Raw genomic sequence first — 26,569 nt, forward strand, 5'->3', positions numbered from 1 at the left:
ATACACACTGACTATATTGACTACACGTGCACACACACACACACACACACACACACACACACACACATGAGTGACAAAAGGGGATGATAAACTTGAGAGAGCAAAGAAAACTTGTTGAAAAAGCCAACTTGGCTTCATGTTCCTAAGGATGCTGGTTTCTTGTTGCATGAAGGATAACAGGGGAGCTATGGAATCCTGGGGGTTGCAGTTGGGTGTCTACAAATCTGAGATGTCAAGGAGGGGTGCCGAACGTTCTTCAGCAGCCCAGACATAGGGCTGACTTGCCAACTTGGGAGGGGTTGGGACTGAATCCCAGGCGCCAGCTCCCAAATGAGGAAAATACATAAGGTTCTCACTTACTGGCAGCCCACACACAGCAGCAGTCGTTTGTGCTGCTGGGCAAGTCCGGAACCGTTGACATATCCACCACATCTAGCCTTCAGCACTCCCAGCCTTCCCTTTGGGCACTCACCCACAGGTGAACACAGTTCCTCCTTCTGTTAGTTCTTCATCTACTGCTGTTAGCACATGCTAACAAGAGCCGAAGGGTCAGCAAGTGGGAAGGGAGATGGAGATGTTCTTATGCCTACGTAAGGGGCGGGGAGGGGGGGTGAGGGGGTGCTGTTAACAAACAAATTAAAGAAAATCCTGGGAAATAAAGAAGACCTGTCAGGGTCACATAAGATTTCTGTGTATTTGAGCAATGGTTCTCTAGGTGTGGCCCCAGATCTGCTGCAACAGCTGGGAGCTGGCCAGGGAAGCACGCCTGCTTTCATCTGCTCCACTTTTCATCTGCTGAATCAGGGGTTGTGGATAGTGATTGGCTTCAGCATGCTAGCAGGTGATTCTGATGCAGGCTCAGGTTTGGGGACCACAGTACATTACCACCTCCAAGAAGACACTACAGTTGATACGTGGTTATCTGAGTGGGTGAGACCAGCTCTGGGCACTCGGAACAGTAGCACATGGGGAAGTGGGCAAACAGCCCTCATCTTTCTTGCAACTCACATTGCGCTAGTGCCTCCCAAACTGCCAGTAACTACTAGGAGGCTAGCTAAGGAGAAGAAGGAACCCTGTCAGGCTTCACTCTTGTGCCTAGGTTTGCTGTGAGACTAGAATGGGTGGTAGTTAATTCGCCTAGAGTGCAGTCACCACAGGTGACAGACTGAGTATCAAACTAGGTGTCAGGGCACATTGCCTTTACCTGCTAATAGTCCTCAAAGGGAGGACAGGTAGCCGAGTGGAGAAGTCAGGCCCCTCACCTGACCATCTTTCTACACGGGCACCACTTTCAGGCATCCAAGAAGGAGCCAGCATGAATAGGGGTCGCCTTACTGTCAGCTCTCGGCATCTGCTGCCATCCCTCCGAGGGAAAGGGAAGCAAGCCCTCCCATGATGTCGGTGGCAATGTTCCCGACCCTCAGATGTTCCAGAATGACTAAATTCGCAGGCAACCCTAACCCAGCAGACCCAGCCCACAGCCCATTCTCGAAACTTCCCAAACTAATACCGAAACTCACCGCACCCATTATGCCTCTGGGCCAATGGGCAGGACAAAAAAAAAAAAATCAGGAAGAACTTTCAATGCCTGGACAAGTAAGCCTGTTGTTTTGCTTTTCCACGCAGAGCTGAGTTAGGTTTAAACAAACACGCACTCACACCTCCGGGTGGTTGAAGAGCAACCAGGAGCAGCCCCCTCCCCCATACCCCGTGGGCGAGCACCAGGCAGGACGCACACAGGACAGATGAGCCCACTTCCGGAGAATATTTTCTCAGGTGTTCAGGGTGGCCCAGTCAGGCAGCCTTTTTCAAACTGCTTATTAGAATGGGCATCTTTGTGAGTTACTTGGAGGGGCCGTCTGAAGCGATATTTATATTCTCTGGGGGCATGCAGTATCTGATACAGGGTGTCATCCCACTCCACCCCAGTGCCAGTCTGGTTTCTTGGCTTGTGGAGACCGCATGAAGCTTTCTCTTTCTACCCATCAGGCAGCAGAGCTGGGTTCAAGAGAAAGTTAACAGACGGGGTTGTCACACAAACTTTCTGTCTTGTTTCTCTAAGAAAGTCTCTGCATAAGAGCGATACGGTTCATCACAGCAAGCCTTTCGAAGCCTTTTGAAATACCAGCAGTCGTATTTCTTATCCTCCAAATGCATGAAGGTCCAGAGACATCATGCAGACCTCCTAGTGCCCACCTTCTCTCCAAGTAGTGATGATTTAAAAAAAAAAAATCTGAGTGATTGGCCTGCTCTAGAACCTGTCGATATTTCTAACACATTAGTTCTCTGAGAGAGCAGGTTTGTTCCTAAGCTGTCTCCAGTTAACATGGAAACATCAATTTGTTCTGGTCACGAACTAAGCAAGGAAGTTATCTCCCGAGCTCCTTAGGATTTGTACCATTTGAGAGGGTTGAGTATCAACCCCGTGGGGATTTCTGCGGCACGTAAGCAGGATGCCTTGGTGTGTGGTGCGTGGGTGAGGTAGACAGCTAGGAACAAATGAACCGCAGGCACGGCATATATCGATTGCGGTTCCATGCCAGGGTTCCTCCATAATTTAGGCCTGCCTCACCTTAGTACTCAAGGCAGAAGCCTCCTAGCCACGGTACACGCAGCTCTAAATGTAATTGCAGGCTCGCAGCCGAGGCCGGGAGAGGGCTGGAAACGAAGAGAAAACTGCAATCACAGATTCGAGTCAGCAGAAAAGCGGGCTTAAATTCCAACTCTGATTTATGGCTTGACCTCGGGCTCGTTTGCGAAATCACCGGGATCTTAATTCATGTCTTTGCAAAGTGCAACTGTGATCAGCTTCACTGGCCATGCTGGAAAAGTGACGGTTTGGTCGGCTCCGTGGGAGGGCATCGGGATGCAGTGGGCCATGTGTCTCCCTACCTAACTAGGCACGCAACCCATCATTTGTTTCTAAGTTGAACGTTGATGCCTCAAAAGAGATGGGGAGGGGAGAGATGTAATAGACTCTTGCCTGTCACAGTGACTGCCCTGCCTGCTCTCAGGGTTTAAAATTACACCGTCCTTCTGGCCAATAGGCAAAAGCAAAAACTCTCCCTGCAGTCCTCGGAGACACAGGCTCCCTGGATCAGGTTCTTCTGGTTGGTCTCCCTTTCCAGCCAGCAGTCTGTCCTTACACAAACACCCAGCAGTACGGAAGGGCAGCTCTACCCTCCCAGCTCAGACTACTCTAGCCTGTGCTTTGTTTCCAGGGTTCCCCCCCACCCTGCCTGATGTTCGTTTGCAAGCTACCCCTCCCCTCCCCCTGCCCTGTCCACATCCACTCAGGCACAGAAGCTCCTTTGAGAAATGAGACAGAACACAGAATGTGAACAGGGAGGAGCTGATAAATCCTGGGTTAAAGCCGAGATAAGGGAGAAAACGAGCCCCCACTGACCCAAACTATAAGCTCAGGCCGCGTGGAAATGGAAAATATTCTGTGGGAAAGGGGAGGTTTTCCTGGATTGGGTATTTAATGTTTTCTTCGTTGAGACTAGTCTTATCTTGAGCCGTTCTTAAGTCCAGTAAAAATGAGGAAGTTTGACAGAGACCGTTGAGAACCTCACCAGTAACTAAACTAATTAAAATGCATATATCAGAATTAATCACACCGGTGAAGGCCTGTAATCCTAGCACTAGGGAGCAGAGAGGCAGGAGAATTGCCAGTTTGAAGCCAGAAAATCTTTGTTGGGCTAAAGAGCAGAAAGTCGCCTTCATATAACTTGGGGGCCTATATTTAGAACAGTAGAAGAGCTCTTAGGCAAAGTTACCAGCAGTGTGTGCTCCTGAGAACGCTGACTGCCCGGCTACACACTGCTAGGCTAGGTGGTACGGACTGCAGAACTCCTAAAGTCATCACGGTCATGGTAGCAGGGGCTATAGTAACAGCAGCCGTCAATTTCCTGAGAGCTTGTGCTCCATATACTCCACTTAGTCTCCTTCTAAGCTATTAGAGGCTAAATCACTTAATCAAACCCACGTGGAATGGCTGGGATTCAAAACCTTCATTTTGTTGGCATCTTGATTCTGAAAAAAAAAAATTAAACCCAAAATGCTATTTTAAAGAGTACACTTAGGCCCTTTCTTTCTCTTCCTTCCTTTCTTTTAAGCACGCACGTGGTCTTTTCCCTGGGTGTGTTTTAAAACATGATTTCAGACCCTTTAAAAGGAGTCTACTGGTCTTGCACTGATACATGGTGAAGGTGGTAGGCGGCATTATCAAGACCCATCATATAATTCTGCTTTTGAGCGCCTTGGATGCGCCGCAATCAGAAGATGAGGGCTACTTTAAAACACTGTTTTAACTGGCTCTTTGGAACATGAAGCAAGTTGACAATAACTGGTAAAGTAAGATTTCGGCTCTCCAAGGACGTCTGTCACCTATATTCGCCCGCAGCTCTATAGCGGAGCCTGTAGCCACACACTAGCCAGGGCACTGGTGGCGCTCAAGGAGAGGAATTTCCACAGGGCTAGGACCAGCTTTTCAGAGTCACTTCCTGACACAGGAATATTCTTTCCCCTGGTATTCATGTGTCCATTAATTATGTCTTCATGGGCAAGGCAATCTCCCAGATGATGACAGACAGGCCGCTGGGCAGGAAGGCTGATGTTTCTGCCCTCACAGGTAACCAGCTGATAAAACTCTGAAGAATTGGCTGGTTGCCAGCATTCTTCTAAAACTTCCAGAAGAAAACCAAGGAGTAGGTAACAGTCTTGCAGTTTCTTTCTGGTGTGCACGATCACTTCCACTATTTCTTTGACTTCAGCTCCTCTATGGTTGTGGCCTTTGTTGTTTTTGCCACTTTATTCAGAGATAAAGCCCCCCCTGCTAAAAATAAAAATAAAAAAATATATAGAGAAAAAAGAAAGAGGAAAGAAAATGTTGTGGGAGGAAAGGGGGTAAAAACGTCTTACAGACGTCTTTTTCTTCCTGTACCTGTTATTCCCCCCAGGCACAGAAGTCAGTGGAAGACTGGACTCCACCCTTTCCTAGAGGAAGTGAGGAGCATGGAAAACTGTGAGAGCCAGTGCTGCCCATCCTCACTCCCAGCCCCAGCCAAAGGTCGGGAGCTTTGGCTACTCTAAAGGAAGCTTTCACTTCCTTCCCCTTCTTAGAAAGGCTGGGTATCCTCAGGCTGCGGCCGTTGAGGTGGTGCTGACTCCACGATGGAGCCGAAGTTTGGACCGGCCACCCTGAAGTTTAAGAGCACCACCGAGTCAGCAGACATAAGCCATCAAGAGGGAACAAAACCTCTCAAACCCCAAATTCACATCAGAACAAAGCAGGCAGGCGGACATGACATAAACAGGCTGAGGGAAGGAAAGGAGAGAAGTAGGCACAAGGCATTTCCTACAGTCGCTAGCTCTCCTCCTCCACTCTCCATGGGTCCCTATCTCTACCTCTATCTGTTCACCAAGGCCAAGCAAGATAAAAGAGCAGCAAATGGCGACTACCGGCAAATGGTGACCTTTAGAGGGAAACCATGAACGAAATAACACTGGGAACTGTCGGTTAGTTTTTCAGAATCAAATGGCTCTCTAAAATAAATTCCCTCTGTTTATCTGCATAGAATTAGTCCCTGAATTACCAAGACTGATTTTCTAGGCTTTAAAATCAGGATACGTCCAATCCTTAGAATGGAGGAAAGACAATGGGTCCCCACTGTTAGGAGGCGCAGCTGAAAAGCACCAGATGCCTTGTACTCTCACCTCCGAGGTTTTGAGAAATGTGCATGCACAGGCGCAGGCTGACTCCAGGCCCTGAATGCACACAAGATGCATGGGTACTGCATGGGCTTGGTTGGAGATGGGTTTCCATGGAGTCCAGCTGGCCAGATGCCTCAACTCACAATGATGAACCCACACTGAAGGCAGCCCTGGGGCTCTGCCCTGTGTGGAAACACGACTTGTAAACAGGGTCTCATCAGGAGCTATTCAAAACTAACTGGCTACAATCTAGACACTTAGTGGACAGAAGTCCTCTGTGTAAGAACTGTTTTTGGCTAGTATTTTGAACACACAAAGTAACAATTCTTAAAAAGCTATGGCCAGTGTCCATGATGAGTTTATTTCACGGGGAAATCCCCTCCCCTGAACCCCGGTGATTTCCCCCAGACACCACAGTGACTGGCACTCTGCATTTTTCTCTTTCATCACAGCACACGTAAAAAGGAAACGACAAAAACACAGTAAAAACACCCCTTAAATTAGATTTAAAAGTAAATCTTGAAGCAGTGTTTTGTTATGCTTTGATTAGAACTATTTACAGATCAAAGTGCACTTGTATAGAGATAGCAACATTTCTATTACGGTATAGGTGACTTTTGCTTTATTGTGGTCTTTTATCTGGATATAGAATTTTTAAGCTTCCTTCGGCAACAGTCATTCTTCTGTGACACGTAAGTCATGGATCCACTGAATTTCTGGACCAGTTGTTTTTCTCTCTGTGCTTTTCTGCTGTGTGCTGTTACCCAGGTGGCCCATGCCTCTGGAGCAGGCACAGCCTGATGCTGCACACACCCGAGCTGAGTCAGGACGAGGGGGAGCGGATGCAATGACGTAGCGCGAGGCTAATCCTTTGGTTCATCTTGTCGAAGAAATCACTTGATGAAACTTACAAATCACTGATAAATTCATCGTTCTGGTTAACAAACAAGCCAGCAGATTACCGATTAAAATGTGCGACACCGATTTAACAAGACCACACCCAGGCGCCCATCTTGCTGCTCAAGGATGCCACTGTTTGCAGCCGCTGTGACAGGACAGGATACAGTAAGGCACGGAGTGGATGGTACAGGTAAAAACCAATACTTTAGGCCTAATTTGTTTTTCTGCACAAATACGAAAATATGTACCGTCTTCAAGATAAAATAACAAAGAAATACATAATTTTTTGTTATGAAATACCTATACAAAATTTTAAAATTTACACCATCTGAGCTGCCAAGAAAGGATAAAAAAGTATCTTTTTTTCCCCCATACATAAAGCTTTCTCTCTCTCCTCCGTAGGTCCATAAGAACTTGGGTTCCGAATGTCCAGCACTCAGTGGAGGGAAGAGGGTCAGAACCCCCTTCCTGCTCTCTCTAACCCCAACACAAGACAAAAACGAAGGTCAGGTGTTGACAGTAGTGTATTCTACTTATTAGGAACAACTGATATTGAACAGAATTAGGACGGGAGGCTACTGGTACGCGGATGGACTGAGGGATGCAGAAGGCACTTGGTGCAAGAGCAGCATCCTGGCAGAGGGATGGTGGACGCAAGGACGGCAGGCAGGAGGCTCCTCAGGTGCACAGGAACATCTCTACAGCAGGGAAGACACAGCAGGTAAAACTCGGAGGTCAATGCTACACCGATGTGGTCACGCGCTCAGCGGCGTGGTTGACCTCGTTTTTGTTTGAATCCAGTCCTTTGGCGGCATTCATGTCGTTCCGTAAATTCTCCACCGTCTTTTTCATGTTCTTTAATTCCCCTGGGTGTGGAGTGGCTCGCCTCTGAAGTGTTCTCTGCAAACAAACAGAGGCCCGAGTGTTTGGGTTTTATCCACTACTGTTTCAAAGCACGCAGCTTTGAGGCATTAGCATTCCAACACAAATTTTACAACTTCAGAAATCCGAGTTCCAGGGGAAACAGCTTTCTTCACAGCTATGTGTACTCATGAGCTGCTCATGACTGAATATATTACTTTTAGAATAAAGGAACACATTTTTAAAAATTAGTATAAAGTGATAATAAGTTTCTATGTGTTCATGGAAAATAACAAAATTTAAGATAGGGCTATGGAATAAAGTAGAAATTTTTTTTTAAAAAAATGCCCTAAATTTAAATTTGCCCTAATGCTCTTTAATTATTCAGAATAGCTCTGGCTTCCTTCACCCTCCAGGCTTGGGAGCTGAAAAAGAGAAAGCCAGAGAGGAGGACTTCATCTGGCATGACTGCTGTGCGCCATTCATTTGCTGTTCTGAGGAGAGTGCGTGCTCTTCTAGTAAAGACCACAGTGCTGAGAAGTAAGTAATAGGACTTAGCAATTTGTAAATTTTCCTATTAGTTAATCTATGACCTGCTCATTATCTCATAAAGCAGCATTTACATCTTTCGAAAGACATGAGCTTAACAAAGAGCACTTCTGAGGTAGTAAAACCACCACTGAAATAATTACACTCTGAAATGTCTGTGGTGAGCATTAAAGAAATTCTGACTTTGAAGTTCTCATCCCTAGTGCCCATCTTGCTCTCTACTAAGACACACACACACACACACATCCATCCTACCAGCCATCTGGTAACAGCTGGACTAATAAAGATGGCAGCAATCATTTTAAACCGGTCTTAGTTTAAAATGATTAAACTGCAAGCCCCACCCCATAAGCACTGCTGGGAAAACCCCAATTGGTACAGAGAATTCAGAACGCCAGCGTAGGGGCTGGAGACGTGGCCCTACCCAGTGGTAAAGAATGCATAACTGCTCTTCTAGAAGATCTGAGGCTCAGTTCCCAGCACCCATGTTGGCTAGATCACAGCTGCCTTTAGCTGCAGCCAGCACCAGGGCATCTGACAGCCTCTCAGGCAACATGCACACCTACACACATGCATATACATGATTGAAAATAAAAATCTTAAAAAAAAAAGAAAAGAAAAGAAAAGTATAAGCCAGGCTCAAGCTGAGACACAGAACATCTGAGAGACATTTTCAAAGATGGACCAAAGAGTGGGAGCTTCAAACATAGTTCTGATTTCTAAATGGAAACTTGTCAAGATAGTTTAAGCAACATGGCAAAACTCTACACAAAGGCCATGGTAGCCTGGCATGCCAAGAAGAGATCCGTCTTGTACTGAGTCCCATAACGGCATCAGAATGGAGTGAACACAGCCTAGCATGAGCAGTGTGGGAGATAGGAAAGACAGGCCACACTGGCCAGAACGGAAAGGGAAGCATTGCCAAGTTTAAAGAAAAAATGTGGGACATGATGGGAAACTATCACAAAGAAATAAAAGCAGCAGAAAGTATTCCAATAACAACATCAGTGGCTCAGCGGGCCCCATTCACTTGTCATGACTTATGGCTTTGAGAACTACTCAGTTTTGTTTGTTTGTTTTGTTGTTGTTGTTGTTTTAAAATCCTGGCTGCTAAAAGGCAAAACAGAAAAAATACTATTGAACATCAAAGCCAATCCACATTGAGCCGCACTGTCGGTCTGGGATGAGTGTCCACCCCCATACCGTTTCGTTTTCATCTTCGTCCTTCTCGTCTTCCAAAAACCGGATTGCACTAACTCTGTGGACCGAGCGGTCATTCCAGGCTTCCTCAGACATGTCAGTTACCAGACTCTCCAGGGCACCGCAACGCGGCAGGCTCTCTGCAGTGACAAAGACAACATCAGCAGGGAATGCCGGCCGCGGGAAGGGCTACACTGTAATTTAGTGGCTGACTGGTCTGAATCCATATGCAGACCCACAGTGCCAGGAATAAGGAGGGCATACCACTGTTCCAACCTCCAGCCTTGGCTTTCCGTGAAAATATAAGACAAGAAGCAAAGAGGCTTGGGAGGGACTCCTCCTTTATGCTGGAACTCTCTTTGAGACCTTCTTGGGTATCTGATAGATTGGGACACTTCAGTGTTTCATTTCAGAAGGATAAAATATATTAAAGGATGGTTTTTGTTTGTTTGTTTCTTTTTTGTGGAGTCTTTTCACGCAGTAAATATGTGTGTGTGTGTGTGTGTGTGTGTGTGTGTGTTTCCTCCTCACTCCCCCTTCCCCCATGGTGGTGAGACTGCAGTCAGAGGGGGCTGGTATACTTTCCTTTGTGATAGTCTGCTATACTTCCCTGAAACTACCGGGGTCATTTTGGAATGTTCCAACTCAGGGGTCTCTAGTATTCCTACCAAACTTGTATCTCTCAGCAATGGATTCATTCCACCATATTTTAGTGAATTTTTTTTTTTAATCAGAAAGTTTACAAGACAAAGACATAATGACTCAAAGTAACTCACTGGCTTAAAAATACTGGGTCCAAGGTGTTAACTTGGAATCCTCTAGTCTCAGTTTGGACTTTAGCAAGCCACCCCTTTGATGAGCACTATGCTTTTATCCTTACCTGTATAATTACAAACCAAAGGGTTGCTTTCAGAATTTCAGACGCGATAAACAGACATAAGTGGTCCTTTCCTATAAAGACCTAGGTGGCCCTTCCAGAGTCGCCCCACCACCGCTTCACCAAATGGGACAAAATGCAAGTACACTTGGGAGGAGCAGGCCCCGAGGGAAAGTCACCTTGGCAGATGGGTTCAGAAGGCATCTGAGGAAGTAAGACACACGTTAAAATCTTCTCCCCGGTGGCTCGGTCTATGTCTGTCTGGAACGTGAGGAGAGGCTGCGACTGGTTGTCAGATAACCACAGGGCCTTCAACTTCAGGGTGGTCAGCGATAAGGGCAGATGATGTAACCTGACATAAAACAAGAGTTGTCACCCCAGAAAAGCCGAGAACTGACTCCTCTTAACCCAAACGGGAAGACAAGGAAAGCACCTCAGACTACACAGTTCTCACCCAGTTCTCAGACACAGGGCTGCGGCCTCACTGGCTGGCTGCTGGGAGTCCCCAGGGGTGGCAGGAAGGAGACAGTGAGAGAGGCAAAGGACCAAGCTGCTGCAGAAGCACAGACGCAGGGCCTTCTGCGTCTGCTGTCTCTGCGGACATCCTCCAGGGGCTCCATTTAAACTTTGACCCTTCAGTTCCCTGTTGTTCCCGGCCCTCAGACTCCGGTGATAATTAGCATTCACATTATTGTTTCAGATGACAGAATCCATACAAAAACACTTTAAAAGCTGATAGGTGACACCTGAATTTTAGCTGTATATTTATGCTTGCCCCAAGAGTTGATAGATCAAAACCATCGAAAATGTACGTCATATAAGTAACCAGGGGCTGTTAACCAGAAAGTGTAAACTGAGGTAAACCCTTTCTTCTCCAACCTGCTTTGGTCATGGTTTCTATCACAGCAATAAAAATATAATATAGACATTTGTACCAGGGTTATGGTGTGTTCTTGTGACAGACACATGACCATGCTATTTTGGGGGAGACTGTGAAAATGTACAGAACTTTGGGCTGGGGATGTCATTAAATACTTAATGGGGCTATTCTGAGGAATATTAGACGAAGATGCAGCGTTGAGAGCACTGCAGACAACAGAGGCCTGGCTTTGTAAAGTCTCAGAGGGAAGCAAAGACTCTATTGGAACCACATCACATGTAAGGTATTCTGACGTGAGAATCTGTCAGGCTGCAGGATCAGGAATGATTAACAAAAGACCAGGACCACAGAACTGAAACCTTTGTTTTTCTGGAACAATTGATGCTGGTTGGGTGGAGCTGAGGAATTAGCTTTCGTCCTATCTAGGGCTCTACGGCTGTGATGAAACACCAGAACCAAAAGCACCTTGAGGAGGAAGAGGTTCGTTGTGTTTACACATCTTAGCTCATCATCCAGGGAAGTCAGGGTAGGACCTCGAGGCAGGAACCTGAGGCAGGAACTGATGTAGCGGCTCACTGGCTTCATCAGTCAGCGTGCTTGCTTCCTTCCTCCCTTCTTCCCTCCCTCCTTCTGTCTGTCTCTGTCTGTCTCTCTATCTCTGTCTTTTGTCCTCTCCTTCAAAAATTTATTTATCTATTTATTTATTTTATATATACAAGTGCTCTGTTTTCATGTACACCAGAAGAGGGAATCAGATTTCCATTATAGATGGTTGTGAGCCACCATGGATATTGAACTCAGGACCTCTAGAAGAGCAGCTAGTGCTCTTAACCACTGAGCCACCTCTCAGCCCCCTCCCCAGCCCACCCTTCAGGCCTACTTTCTTATACACCCATAAACACCAAACCAGGAGTGGCTGGACCCTCCCACATCAATCATTAAGAAAATGTCCTAAAGGAATTATCATAGGTTGATCTGATGGAGGCATTGTCTCAGCTGTGGTTCCTTCTTCCCAAATGACTCTGGCTTTTATCAAGTTGACATGACCCCAGCCAGAAGGCACTGATTAAGAGACCAGTAGCTCTGGTTTAAGGACTTCTGGGAATATTTTACCAGGGCCCCACCCACGAAAGGACCAGGCAACTTCCTGGAATGATTGGACTTGTAGTTCTTGGGATATAACAAAGCCTCATGGGAAATTACTGTGGCCTATGGCTTTTGTCTTTATAAGCAACCTGCAACATGTGTCTTGGGGACATCTAGCTGTAGGTTCCAGGGGATGGTCCTGACCAAAGTTCATCTTGGTCAGTATTTAATTAAAAGCTTGCTCAAAATTTGGCTCAAAATGGTGGAATTGGATTTTCCCCATCAGATCTCAGGATTAACACTCAGTGCATAAAAGTCGCAGTCTAGAGTGGGCCAAGGCTGCACGTGATGCTGGCAGCTGACCCTGACAGTGTCTAAGAGGCTCAAAGGCGGTGCTAGTTTTGAAGGCAGGGCCTCAGTCATAGTAGAGACCCTAGGATGAAAGGATTCATGGGAAAAGCTGAGGTGTGGTACCATGTGGCAGAATCAGTTTCCCTAGAGAGGCCAGGAGGCCACCCCCTGTTGAAGATGCAGCCTGAGGAGACCCAGCTGTGGAGTGAAGTTGGCCTGGGTGTAAGAGACAAGCTGTGCTTGCTACCAATGACAGAGCTGAAGAAATGAAGCCTTGCTTTGAAGCCAAGACGAACACAAGTCCCAGACATCAGACGTGCAACTGCTTATACTTCTGAACGTGGGTTTTGCTTTGCTTTGATGCTTCTATGCCCTGTTTTTTCCTCTTAGAGTAAAACGCTATGTGGTTATTTTATTGTATTTTATCTTATTTTATAGGAGCCTATAGTTGAAAGGTTTGAAATACTTTAAAGAAAATATTTTTACACGGTTTGAATTTTTAAAGAATGTAGGTTTTTTTTTAAAGTTGCTTACGTTTTATATTATGTTATTACTATGAATTATGGGTATGAACAAGGGAGGAAAGGTTACAGCTGAAAAGTGGTGTGTTTGTGTGTCAAGCTGACAAGGGGTCAATTGTCCTGGTTGGTTTTTTGTTTGTATTTTGTAATTCTTGTTTTTGTTTTCTTTCAGTCAACTTGGCATAAGCTAGAGTTATCTGAAGAAAAGGGAACCACAATGAAGAAACTTCTTCCATCCAAATTGTCTATGGGCAAGTCCGCAGGCATTGTCCTGATGAATGGTTGATGTGGATGGGCCAAAGTCATTGTGGGTAATGCCACCCCTGGGCATGTGGTCTTAGGATGTATAAGGAAGCAGACTGGACAAGCTAGAGGGAGCAAGCCAATAAGCAGCACTCCTCCATGCTTCCCCCAGTGATATAGGCTGTTACTTGCAAGGATAAGATAGAAGAAACACTTTGGTCCCCAAGTTGCATCTGGTAGTGGTCTCTATCAGTGCTGTAGAAGCCTAATTAAGATAATACTTCACGGCAAGGGTCCCACTCGTGTCCTTGTGGTGTAGAGCTCACGTCAATACAAGGACCTCTGGAGGATCTGAGGGGACCCGGCTTGTCTCAGCCCTCTCCTCACGTCACTCAGGTGTGATTGCTCTTCAAGTGAGACAGCAAGTGAAACCTCTCCAGCTACCCCAAAACCATTTCTCCTTGTAACTAATCTGTTGTATACACACTTAAACTCAAAGAAAGCAAAGATGTTTGTTTCAGAGGGGGCAGGCACTGTGACAGAGATATGTGCAAACATACATACATATGTGAATACAGGACCAAGGACATAGCTCAGTGGTTGGGCTCTTGTCTAGTGTCTACAAGGCCCTGGGCTTGACTCCAGCAGCACCAACATAGGTAGACACATGGGCACACAGCTCAAGCATCACATATGAAAACACCTTTATATTACAGAAATGAAAGGGTTTGAATTTTTACTGTTTCTTTTAAAAATAGGAGTTAAGCTAATATCCTCTAAAATTTAAAAAAAAAAAAAGTGTTGCCCAAAAACATTATAGTCAGCAACTCTGCTGTTCTTATTCACAACTGCACAGGGAGAAAAAAAAAATCAAGACCTGAAAATTGGCACCAAACAGACAATCTGCTCCCCAGTGCCTCAGAGCAATCACTGGCTTCCCAGTGAGCACCAGCAAAGGCAATCAGAAGGCTAAAAATAGCGTCAACAAATAACAGCTTCCAAGGATGACAAGTGGGTGATAAAAGCCGAAATAAATTACTAGACTCTCCAACAGCGGACCTTATAATCGTATTCCAGCTCGTATTAACGAGTTGTCTGAAACACTGGCTTCCCTGCAAACAGCCCAGTGGTAGGCAGCTCCAACATAGATGCTGCTGACCAAGTCTACAGCACACACCAGCCCGTCCTCAGCAGCTCTGTACAGAAATGCTACCCATAGTGCTCCTGTCCCTTCACCATCTGCCGGCCAGGCCAAGCCCCTTCTCAGGACTGGCTGTGGCGCGCTCACTGTAGACACATACACTCCTCTGCTTTGCTCTCGAAGGTCAGCTAACAGAAGTCAGAAAATGATATAAATATCCAGCTTCCCAGGGGAGTCCGTCCATTTAAAATTTCACTTTTGGTGCGTTCTCTGTGTCACTGAGTCAACGGAACCAGCAGAGGAAGCCATAAGCCCACCTCCACACACTGCTGTGTCCTATTCAGCACCACTCCCCACACGCCCGAAATAAGAAGCTGGTCTTTACGCTGATGGTCAAGGACGAGAGCAAACAAACTGTGACCAACACCAGCCTCAAGTGACCTTCCATGCCTCAGGAATATTACAGCCAGTGCTTTGCCAAAGGTATTCAAGAGCCCAGTGTGACTACTGGCTAATGTAGTGTTACTAATGCTAACCAATGGGTGAACGCTGCTACACTTTAATGTTTCATTCTGTTTGCTACTTCCAAGTGAAATTTCCTAGTTTCAAGTAGTTTTCATTAAATAAAGAAATCTGAAGTGTGTAAAAGGTTAGAACAGGAGCAATGGAAAAAAAAAAAAAGGTAGCAAAATACGTCAAATGAAAGCCTACATGTCTGCCACTGCCTTCTGACAGGAGCTACTGTCCACAGTTTGGGCTAGTGCACAAATATGGTTTTATTTTAGAAGACAAGAAAACAAAACAGTGCAATAGCATTCAGGACTTGCTTCTCAGTCAGAATCATGAGTCTTCGTTTGAATGCAGAAAAAAAAAATTCAGATAACTTAATATTCCAGTTGAAAAATGTTTAAACTGTTTTATTAGGACATGTGTGTATGTATGTATATGTATATATATATATATATATATATATATATATATATATATATATATATACACACACACACACATAATACAAAAGTCAAGTCTAACTTATTTCCTTACTAAGAGACACTACTTCTAGTACTTGGCATTATATACATTGAAGCAAGAGCCCCAAGTGTCTCCCGTGTTGCATGTTCCTGGTGAGTATCTCTCGGCAGGGAGTTTATTAAGAGTTAAGAAACTGTGTCCTGTGCCCACGAGTAGCTGATGGTAAAGGACACTTCCCATCACTGCCACGGAGGGCTTCATGGTTCCAACATGGTACTCTACAGTCAGCCCCGCTGTAATATAGTCTATCGGGTCCATTAAAGTATGGTCCTGCACAGTAGCAGGAAGTCTCAGAGGCAAGCGCTACTTTTATATGCACGAGAGCGGGGATAGAGGCTGCAACTACATTCATCCCCCACAGACGACATTTCTGCAAGTTTCAGCCTGACATATTATTATTATTATTATTATTATTAGTTTCGATACCAAAATTTTAAACAAGTAGTGATTAAACCCTTTTAAAGGTTGAGAATCTAGCGATGACTTTATATATGGGTGGACAAAATGGGACATTTGACTGACTCAGATGAAGCCTGCATCCCTTAACTTCTTAAATGTATGTCTCCACTCAACCCAAGCATAATAAAAGATTAACTTCCATTTCTCCCGAGAACTGGATAACGATGCTCCGGCTCATAAGAAACAGAGTCATCTTTCTGCTCAAGAATTGAGAATGCAAATTCCTGGTCACCAGTGTGGAAAGGAGACAGGCAAATGCTCAGAGTTTCTGAGTTTCCTGGGCTGCGAAGAAGAAGCTGGACAGAACGGTACCCCTCAAAGTACAAAGGCTGCAGTGAGCAGACAGCAGAAACTGAGATTCGGCACCAATCACCCTGAGTTTCCAGTCACTACTCAACGGTCTTAAGGATCGATCAAAACTTCCCCAGAGGAGTAACCTTTAAAAGGGCGAACACTCCGAGGCCGTAGCTTACCTCCAGTTACAGCGTATTTAGCCCAGCTGTCTACGGGTCCATTGCAAGGGATGAAGAGTGGTGGCTTGTGCCTACCTCGGTGACCAGCTAATCAGACATGGGAGCTAACGCCCCAGCACTCTACACACTGCGGGCCTTTACCAAGTCAGCTTTCTCCAGCTTAATACGTTACTAATGAGCTACCCCTATCATGGCTCTCAAAAGCAATTTTTAAATCTCTGTTAGCAATGACGACTATAACACATGTTTCAATACTGTGCTGCTCACTCTGCAAAGCTACTTGGTTCCGTCAAGTACGGACCAGCCATCCACTGTGTGCTAGATGCGGTGACCGAACAGTGATACACTGGCCCAGAACCAGACCTATACCACACACACAAGCCAACTGGAGACCACCACAGGAAAGCACTTCACGGAGATCCTAAGGGAAAACCAGAGAAAGAACGAAGGGCAAGATGAAGAACAAAGGCAGTCGGAGAAGAGAGTCCCAGGAAGAAAGGCCAGCTTCTCAGGCCCAGAACAGCGTTGCTGTGTCATGGGGCCGCCACCTGGTTTTAAGCGTCATCTGGATTCTGAATCATGTGGATACTCTGATATATGGAGCCTCTCCCCACAAGCATGTCCCTGTCACAACTTTAGTTACAAGTTCAGGAAGTTGAAAGTGACTCGCACAGAATAGCAAGACTTCTGTTTAATGTTCAGCTAGGTTTGGTGGTATGAAACTCTTGCCAGCTTCGTGGGAGGCTGGGGTGAGGAGGATGGTCTGAGGAACATACTGAAACTCTGCCCTGCCTCTCATTCATATATATATATAATCCAAACTGATATAAGCTTATTTTGCAGATGTAGACTCTCTAAGGCCCAACCGTGACTCAAACAAACCTCTATAAAAGCTACGGCAAAGCCTCTGGCCTGCTTTCTGGGTCTTTCAGATGCACTACCGTCCAGGAAGGGCTCTGCTCTGAAGTAGCCCAGGGTGTGCTGCCTCAGTTCCACCTGGCTGTAGCAGTTTGGTCCCCATGCAGGATTCTCTAACCCTGTGGTTGTTCAGTAAGGCAGTGTAGTCCTTAGAAAGGTGTGGCTGAGCTGCAGCTGCTGAGAGGCACAGCTCCCCCTGCCTTACCTGTTCCCTGCCACGTCGAGGACATGAAGTTCCACGGCCTGTGACACCTCTGCAGGTAACCGAGTCAGTCTGTTGTCCCGGATGCAGAACATGGTGAGGCTGCAGCACCCGCCAATCTACAGCGAGAAAGAGAGGCGTCTTTTCTTTTCTCCATTTTAAGCAGGGGGCGTGTGTCGGGGTGGGAAAGCAGGTCAGAGGCATGAAGAAGCATATGATGTTTAAACTTCACCGATGGTCATAAATGATTACTATAGATGATACAAAGCATTAAACATGTTCTAAACTGAATAAAAAAAATAAGTAATACAGTTCAAACTGGCGTGGTGAATGATGTGCCTTTTTACGGATGATGCCTAGCACAGGCACTGGTGAAATGTTAACTAACAACACGCGGTCAGGCAGCATCACTTAATCAGAAGGGAATTAAACAATTCCGCTTCCAAACATTACGCTAGAGGTAACATTAGCACCGATACACAGCTCAAGGCCTGCCCTATAAACTCCAATATTTTCAATATTCCAGGGTTGAGAAAGGGGAGGAGGGAGCTGATAGGTATGAATTGTCACTAAATACACTTTGATAGCTTTTGGTCACTCATAAATTAATTTGGTAAAATTGTTTTCCCTTGAGGAATGCGAAAGCACTAACATCTTAGCAAGAAGTGGCTCTGGCAAATATATACATTTGTCTCAGTCATGGCCTGCTGTTAGCTCAACAACTGCAGTAAACTGACAGCTACGTCCAAGTCCGAATCTATTCAAGGGTAGCTGAATGTTCAATGTGTGGTCCTCAAGACAAACTGGCTCGAGCCTTGCCTGAACAAAGAGGCCATGATTATTTGAGTCAGAAAAACTGAACCAAAGGGGAGGAAAAATAACTTGATCTCACACACAACCTCCTCCAAGACTCCATAAAGCGCTGCATTCTTCCAGCCTTTGCCTTCCTGAGGAGAGCGAGCTCATGAAGGGCCTATTGATTTCCCTCTGACACATGGAAAATTACTACCTTAGGGCCTCTCACTAGAGGAAGATTCCTGAATCCTCAACTCTCTGAATGAATGAATGTATATCACTCTAAGAGAAGAGAATGCGTCTTTAAAAATTGCTAGTTAATTTCATGCATAATCCTTTTAATTCTTCTAAGAATATCAGGATTGCAAATTAATATATTTAACTGCAGAGTTCAAACACAACAGATGTAAACCTACTAACATTATAAAACACAGATTTATGACTGTCTCTTGTCACACAGAGAGCACCCTGGTGCATAGAAAGGCAGGGCTATCCCTTTCAGGTCTCAGACTCAAGCTTGTCATTCCAGTAAAACTAGTTTATTCGCTATATATTTAGATGATCACTTCTTACAGAAATACCTTTCTGGTATAAAGCGATCTTACCAGTAATCCAAATTGGCTGAATGTCCTTCAGTCCCTCCAGTTTTCCAGAACGTTCTGGTCATTACAATAAACTACCCTCTACATTTCTTTCATATTATGGACTATCACTCTAACATGACAAAATTTCTCTCAAAAGTCTCAAGATCACTTGACCAGATTACTGTACACATATACATGCAGTTAGAATACTTGACCAGAGTACTACCTTTCTCATATACCCGTCATCCACTGCCTATGCACTACCTACCAAATAGCTCAAGTATGTTCACACAAGTCACCTCCTTGCTTAGGAAAGATTCTGTGTGGGAGCTATCCACTTCTGGATAGATGTAAAGATAGTAAAACTCTTCTTTGCTCTAGCAGGAATAACAAGAGTGGTTTCTTGAGTTTTCAAAACTGAGAACCCAATGCAGTGCCATGAAAGAGGGATACTACTGTAGCCCACCTGGCTTGGCACTGCTTAGTCCAGGAACATCACGGGAAGGGATCAAAGCCCCATGCTTCTGAGGTCTGACATCATTGTCTCTGAAAAGCTTAGGTGGTCCTGACAAAGATCTCCTCGTGGGAAGTCTCACAGAACACCATTCCCAACCCACCCAGGAGCCGGCATCTCTATCGGACCTGAGTGCAGTGTGAACTATGGATCTGTATTAAGGTCTGTCGTTTAGGGCTGAACTCAGCAGTCACACCTCCGACTAACTTTGAAAAGGCAAGCTTTATCCATATCCAAAGGAGGCAAAACAGGCAATATCAGTTACTTACATAGTCATCTCATGGACAGACTATGTAACTCCCCAAGAAGGCTTACTGAGTGGATACTGCCCTGTGACTATGAGATGGGCATCTTGCCTGACAGTGTCCCATCTCAGCCCCCCCATACAATACGTGTGTGGAGACCCCAAGCTATACTACGTCAATATTTTCCAATTGTATCCTATGCATATATTACATGGTTTAAAAATTGCTTAATTAAAGTAGGCCAGAGGGCCCTAAAAATGAGAACAAGTTAATATTCCTAAGTACTCAATGAGAACAGCATAAATGTGCGCTGGGGTTTGTATGTTAGCTGCTGGGGTTATAACCTCATCTCCCCTCACTTTCTCTTTCCTCAAGCAGTGGAAGGCAACAGTGTGCACCAGCCTCTTACATTCTGGGCTGTCAGAGCTGGCAGCCTCCTGATAGCCAATGTTTATGTTGTCTGGAGGATGGTGCCAGCACACAGCACATACTGCAAAGTATGGAAGAGGAGACCCTGGTCACTCATAAAGCCATGCTGTCAGGTACGCCTTCATATCAAAAACCTGCTTACACACCAGCCAGCAAAAATGGCAGAAAATTCTGATTTATAGAAAAAAATATATTAGAAATACCAGCTTCAAAACTCCTCAAAAGCTAGAGTTTATTATGGATACCAAGCGGGGTGCGAGGCATGAAGGGAGGGGATGCTGTGAGATCATGCACATATTGGTGAGGTTTCAGGCTGAGTCACACATTCTGTAGGTTTGGATCGGTTCATTTTAAACCAAAAGTAACAGCAAGAAACTGAATGGAACCACACATGTAATTTGGTGCCTATCCTGGCTGTCGCTGCCAAATACATGCAGCAGCTACTCTCTCTCTCCAAGAAGTGAAAGCCACAGATGTGAATGACAAGTCTAATCAACACTTGAGTATTTATGGACTTCTTGCAACTAAGCCTCAGTGGCTACTTGTTTTGTAGAGTTTACCTGGACCTTTTAAGAACTGTCTGACTGACCGCACATCCTAACACTCTTTCATATGAAAAACTCAGTTAGGGACTGACATGAGCTCACTATCTTGTTACCCGAATCATCTGTGTGTATTCTGATCTCTCTTTTGGTTTCATAGGCAGAATTTGAAGGTTCCCTGGCGGTCATCAGGATAAAATGTCTATTATCACAGAAATTCTGGGAAGTGGAGTCACTCTTTAAATAACCTATTACCAGTTATGTAGGAAGCTGGTATTTTAAACCTCCCTTAAACCACTAATAACACCTTCCAAGAACACAAGGGTTTGGATTTGGAGTCTCTAAAAACTACGGAATGTAGCAGGAAACCCTAGTTTAGCTCTTCTGTGTCTATGTTAATTCAAAATGATCCTATGTTTAACTGTCTGCCATTAAGCTAACCCAGGCCAGACCTGGAGGTGGTCCCGGCAGCATTTAAAGCAGCGGTTCTAAACCTTCCTACAGCTGTGACCCTATGATACAGTTCTTCGTGTTGTGGTGACCCCAATCACAAAGTCATTTTAGTTGCTTCCTCATAACTGTACTTTGCTATTGCTGTGAATCATAATGTAATTAATTATCTGTGTTTTCTGGTGGCCTTAGGCAGGCTTTTCAGATGGTCTTAAGTGACCCCCTGTGACAATCCCCAACAGGGTGGCAATTCACAGGTGAGAGCCAGTACTCTAAAGAGTAAATGTTTATGGAGCAGCCGAGAGGCAACAGTCACACCAAGGATTCAGAGAAGCAGCCTAGGTCAGCCAGCTTCACGTCTTCACGTGTGAGAGACTGCTTGCCCAGTTTTTCACTATTGGAAGCAGAGCAGAGCCTACATTTCACAGGCTGATAGGAAAACTTACAAAGAAAACAAGATCTGGCCTGAAATACACGGTGAACAAAAATAATATACATAATTTTAGATATCCCTTTCAGAGTCTGTGCTATAGTATAAAAATATCCCCTACTTCATGAACATTTTTGAAATTCTATGGTTTGGGGATTCTACAAATTATTGGACCATACATATAACAAGACATGACTTTTCGCACGCGCGCGCGTGCACAAAAACACATCAAAAACATTCTAATGTTATTATACTTAACGTTTTTATTGACTCCACAGTATTTTCCCCTGTAGTTGTGTAACAGATTATTAAACAATCCATCCATGTTTGATGTTTACTAATTAGTTTTACCCCCACTCCCTTCACATATACACACACATACATATACACACACACACACACACACACACACACACACACACACACACCCCACACATTCCCCCTCTCTGGTTTTTCAAGGCAGGCTTTCACTGTGTGGCTCTGGCTATTCTAGAACTCACTCTGTATATCAGGCTGGCCTCAAACTCAGAGACCCGCCAGCCTCTGCCTTCTGAGTGCTGGGATTAAAGGCGTGCGCCACCTCTATGGCAGTATCATCAGTTCTAACACCTCTTTGCTTCTCTACCAGCACTATTTTAATAATCTGTTGATCCTGATTTGTCTATACCTCAAAAAAATACAGTAAAAAAAAATCAGACAGAAATAAGCACACGGCAGAAGAGACTGGTCCATGTGAGCTGCTTCACGCGTCTCTAGGATGGTCCCTGGAGTACCCTTGGTGCTGTAAAAAATCCAAGATACAGTCTTGTGTCTGTGTCTTAGTATCCATGGGCCATATGTTAAGAATAAACTCTTAGAAACAGAAGAGTAAAAGGGATATGTATATTTTAAAGTTTTTAACAGTATCAGTGGTCTCTCCTCTGACAGCCCTGGACATGTATACTTACATGATAATATGTGCTCCCTGCAGCACTTGCCACACTTCTGTGAACGCCAATGAGGCCGACTCCCCTGCTCTCCCTTTCTGGGTATCACTTGGTTTTGTTTTGCTTATTTTTCCATCTTTTGCTCAGGGACATGAAGAACTTCCTAATAATAGTTAAGATTTTCTTCATTTGAGATTGACCGTCTACCTACCTGAAAGTTGCGTTTAATCCTCTTTCTGATAATAAATTGCCTAGGTAACAAGCCCGTCATACCCACTGCTTGGTCCTTGCATGCACGAGAAGTGTGCAGTTGAAGGTCAGGAGCAACCTCTTCTTTTCTAGGGTCTCATTCTCCCAGTCTGTAGACACCGGGCCTCTTGCTGACCTGGAAGCCCCTAGTTAAGCTAGGCTACCAGGCCAGGAAGGCCCAGGGCTCCCAACAGGCTCTGTCCCTCCAGTGCTGGGTTATTTGAACAAGGACTCCAGGGACTGGACTCAGCCGCTCGTGCTTGAGTGGCAGGCATCTCACTCACTGAGCCAGCTCTGGCCTTGTCAACTATTTCTTTTATGATTTATTTCTCCTTTCAAATTTAGGAATGTACTCTCTGTCTTCAGATCTTAGGGTCAACTGTATTTTATTCTACCATGTATAGGTTCTATATTACACTTACTGTCAATAATCTTAAACTGAAAGGGAAACTTAGACTAGAACAAACAAACTTAAAGTACAAGAGGCAAAAAGCTGTCTGCGGAATGAATACTCTATCATCAGGGACATTTCTGAACATCAGAATACTTCTAGGGAATTAATAGGTTGTACACTGAATAAAACAAAAAACTTTTATGCATGTTCCAAAAGTTCTACCATATCTCATTTGACCAAACAGGTTATGATATAGTTGGGATACTTTTCTCAGTTTGATCCAATACATAAATAAACAAAACATATCCTGTGTATTCTAAACTTGGCCATATGCTCAATTTCTTTTGGCCAGAAGGTATTTCAACATAGCACCTGGCTGGAGAACACAAAGGTGCTATCCTCCTGCATCACACACAGGTTCCAGCCTACACTCTCCTCCGCTTAACTCTTCCCCATTCCCAGAGTACACAAAAGTAAGTCACAGAATGAGAAGTAAGACACAGAGTGAGTGGCTGGGAGCTCAGACGCATGCCGGATGCAGCAAACGAGCCAGGTGGAGCCTTTCCACCACAAGCTAGAATCACGCTGGCAAAGCTCGATGCAGTGACGGTGGAGGAGATGGCAAAAGATGCCTTTCAGAGTCTCGGAGTAACTTACACGGTGTAAGTCACAGAAAAGCATTCTTTTGTGAATAATAATCTCAACCAATGTGAGAAGCACATACTGATACAACAGATCGGGCCATGCGGTTGCTACAGTTATTTATAGAGAAGACGTCCAGACTGTACATGAGCAGCACACACAGAATTCAGCCAGGTTGAATCTTCATGCACTTAAGAAGCAAAACGGGAAGTTGAGATGGAACTGTCAGTCAGAACAATACTTACAAGGTGACAAGTTTACCTGACTTTTCTAAAATTTCCAAGCAGCTAACAATTAAGAAAACAAGAGACATTCGTTGATTTCCAAATGTTTACTACAAATAACACAATGAAACACAAACAGGACCCTTTACTGTGACCCAAACAGCACAGACATCTTCCCCTCAGTCATTTGGGGAACAGATGGAAATGCATGCGGCTGAAGAGGAAGGAGACTGACAATATACAATACCATCAAATGAGATGACAACACGGTATAGGGAAAACTACAGCCAAACCAACAGCAGATATACAACTAGGGACCTGGGATGTGAAAACGGATTAGTTCTTGTTTTGGCTTAGATATACTATGTGTGCAACTTAATTGATTGAGAAAAAAAAAGGAATACATTTTTCAAAGAAAAGTATAAGATTTGATGGAGTGGTATCGGCATAGAGGTAGAGCTAGTGTTCATGCACACACAATCACAGGGCAGACCACACTAACTGTACACACTGGTGACCTGATAAGTGCTGGGACACTTTGTGGTGTAGTTGTTGAACCCTGATGAGATGAGCAATCAGATCATTTCTTATGGGTACCAAGCTGTGACCCACGGCAGAACCAGACACATACATTTGATGCATTTCTTTATTTAGGGGACAGAGCCTAGAAAGATCTCACTCTTAAATATAAAAACATTTCTACCTTACTGAGAGGCTAAAGAACAAAGTATCCATTTTATTCACTCATAAAACCCTTGATGCCAGAAAATCAATCAGAATTTCCAAGAAAATAAACAATATGTGAAGGCGTAAATGCTTAAGAGCTAACTGTGTTTTGTGGTAGACTTCGGCAGACATAAGGTGCTTCAGGCCACTCTCTCATCAGAAACACTGCTGGAGATTCACTCTTAAAACAAAGATGAATCACTGTCAAATGGCAGTGGCAGCTTTGTGATAAAACAATCTACAGACCTTGCCTGAAATGTGTTCCTGGAAGAAAGGATTCAGGAGGGATCCAGAGTCACTGGGAGAATGTTGTCATTAAACGTCACAGTATTCTCCTTAGCACCTGCATCAAAAATGCCCCTATGCCTATGCCGTATTCACGTTCCGAGCACCCAGACGAGAGATTGCCTCACCTTTCCTTACTTAATCAAGGCGTTCTACACTCTGTGGGACACACGGGTGGAGGGCCACGCTGCATCTGAATCCCTTGCTTTGCGCTGTTTTTAATGGCAAGGCACAGGAGTCAGAGACTGGGAGAGTCATTTTGGAGCTAAAGAACGGCCAGCCTCAATCAGTTTCTGCATCCGTGAACTTGGGAGATCATCACGACTTCAAGAGACTGAGTGTGTGGGACTACACAGAGGTGCCATGGGACCACACAGGGGAAGGAAGAAAGGGACACATCTTCTGGTGCTGACTCTGCAACCAGTGCTATCCCCATCCACTCGTGCAAGGGGAGAAAGTAGTGTTGATGCTATCAGCTGCATTTTGGTTTACTGCTTACAGAGGAGGACCAAATGTTTTGATCAGCACAATCTTAGTTGAGTCCCAGTGTGGCTGAATGGCAGACTGGATTATTTCTGTTGGAGACAGTTTTGCTTAGATGTGATGGCTCATGTTAAAGGTGTGTCTGATTCTAAATGTGTGCTGTGTTTTTAATCTGTATCCTGTTGCTTCTACTCCTCAGGAAAGTTATCCAACTTACCCAGAAGAAAATGGGCCCTGTGAGCGGAGAACCAAGCTGAGGAAGGGAACGAAGAAGCCCCCACACCCTGTACACTAGCCCTAGGAAAAGAAATAGGTGGGCCTCAAGTTTTGGCTGGTAAAATGCCAACTTTGAAATCATTCCAAGACAGAAGGTGGAAGCGTCACAGCAGGAAAATACAAACAAAACTGAATCTGGCCAATGTCAAGGAAAATGGATTTTTATATGAGGACTTAACAAACAGGAAGTCTCACCAATGGTCTCTCCATTCAGTAAAGGGAAAGGAAAGGACCAAACACACAGCCTTTGACTGTGTTACAGGCATTAAAAACAGCAAAAGGGGAAGTTCCGTCTCACTTCTTCCAGGACAGCTCTCCCACTCCCCACTGCCTGTAAACCTTCCACAGAGGGCACTGGATACCTCCACACTTCATGCTCTGTGGGGTCACTCTTTGGTTGGCACTTCCACTGCCTCTGATGGGCTTTAAGCCTCTGAAGAGCCTAGATTTCCTCTGGGCAATGGAAGGTAACTGTCTCTTTTCACTAGAGGGGTAGATGGTGGGAGAGAAGGAGGGTGGTGACACAGAGGAAGAGGGGGTGATGGTGGTGAAGGGCCCTTTTAAAGGATTCCTACCTAGACATTAACATGTCCTGGTTTAAATATCTGCCGAGAAACGGGGTTGTATGGAGGTCCACCTTTATAAGCACAGTAACAGCTTATGGTTAAATGTGACAGGTAAACTCAAAATCGCCCACATTCTCTGGCAAACTCTCAAGTTATCCACTTCTACCAACAAAGTCATTCTCTTTAGATCAAAATATCAATCTCTTTCTTCTATTTAAGTTCTTATTGATATGCCTTTCTCAACTCTCTTTAGCATTACTGACAATCATTCTTGGATTCAGTCCTCCAACCAAGTTCATACTCATGACTTTAAATATACCATACATCTATTAGACATTAAAAAAAAAGAGCCAATGTTCACAGACATTTTTGATCCTTTACATGTGATAATCATTACCATA

General features: G+C 44.8%; 1 protein-coding gene across 3 annotated transcripts in view; it reads right to left on the minus strand.

Moving 5' to 3' along the window:
* Window positions 1-6,055: 6,055 nt before the first annotated feature.
* The window catches only part of Lrrc1 (leucine rich repeat containing 1), a 115,644-nt gene continuing 95,130 nt past the window's right edge, over window positions 6,056-26,569 (minus strand). For 2 of the 3 annotated variants that reach the window (NM_001146048.1, NM_172528.3), the window contains exons 11-14: window positions 17,412-17,527; window positions 10,282-10,454; window positions 9,229-9,365; window positions 6,058-7,515 (exon numbers count right to left, since the gene is read on the minus strand). In NM_001146048.1, the coding sequence (NP_001139520.1) occupies window positions 7,357-7,515; window positions 9,229-9,365; window positions 10,282-10,454; window positions 17,412-17,527 (585 nt within the window). In that variant the 3' untranslated portion in view covers window positions 6,058-7,356. Of the gene's footprint in view, window positions 7,516-9,228; window positions 9,366-10,281; window positions 10,455-17,411; window positions 17,528-26,569 lie in introns of all 3 variants that reach the window. The other variant, XM_030244218.1, reaches the window with a different exon arrangement.

This window comes from Mus musculus, chromosome 9, assembly GCF_000001635.26.
Source record: "Mus musculus strain C57BL/6J chromosome 9, GRCm38.p6 C57BL/6J".
In the NCBI taxonomy this organism is placed as follows: Eukaryota; Metazoa; Chordata; class Mammalia; order Rodentia; family Muridae; genus Mus; species Mus musculus.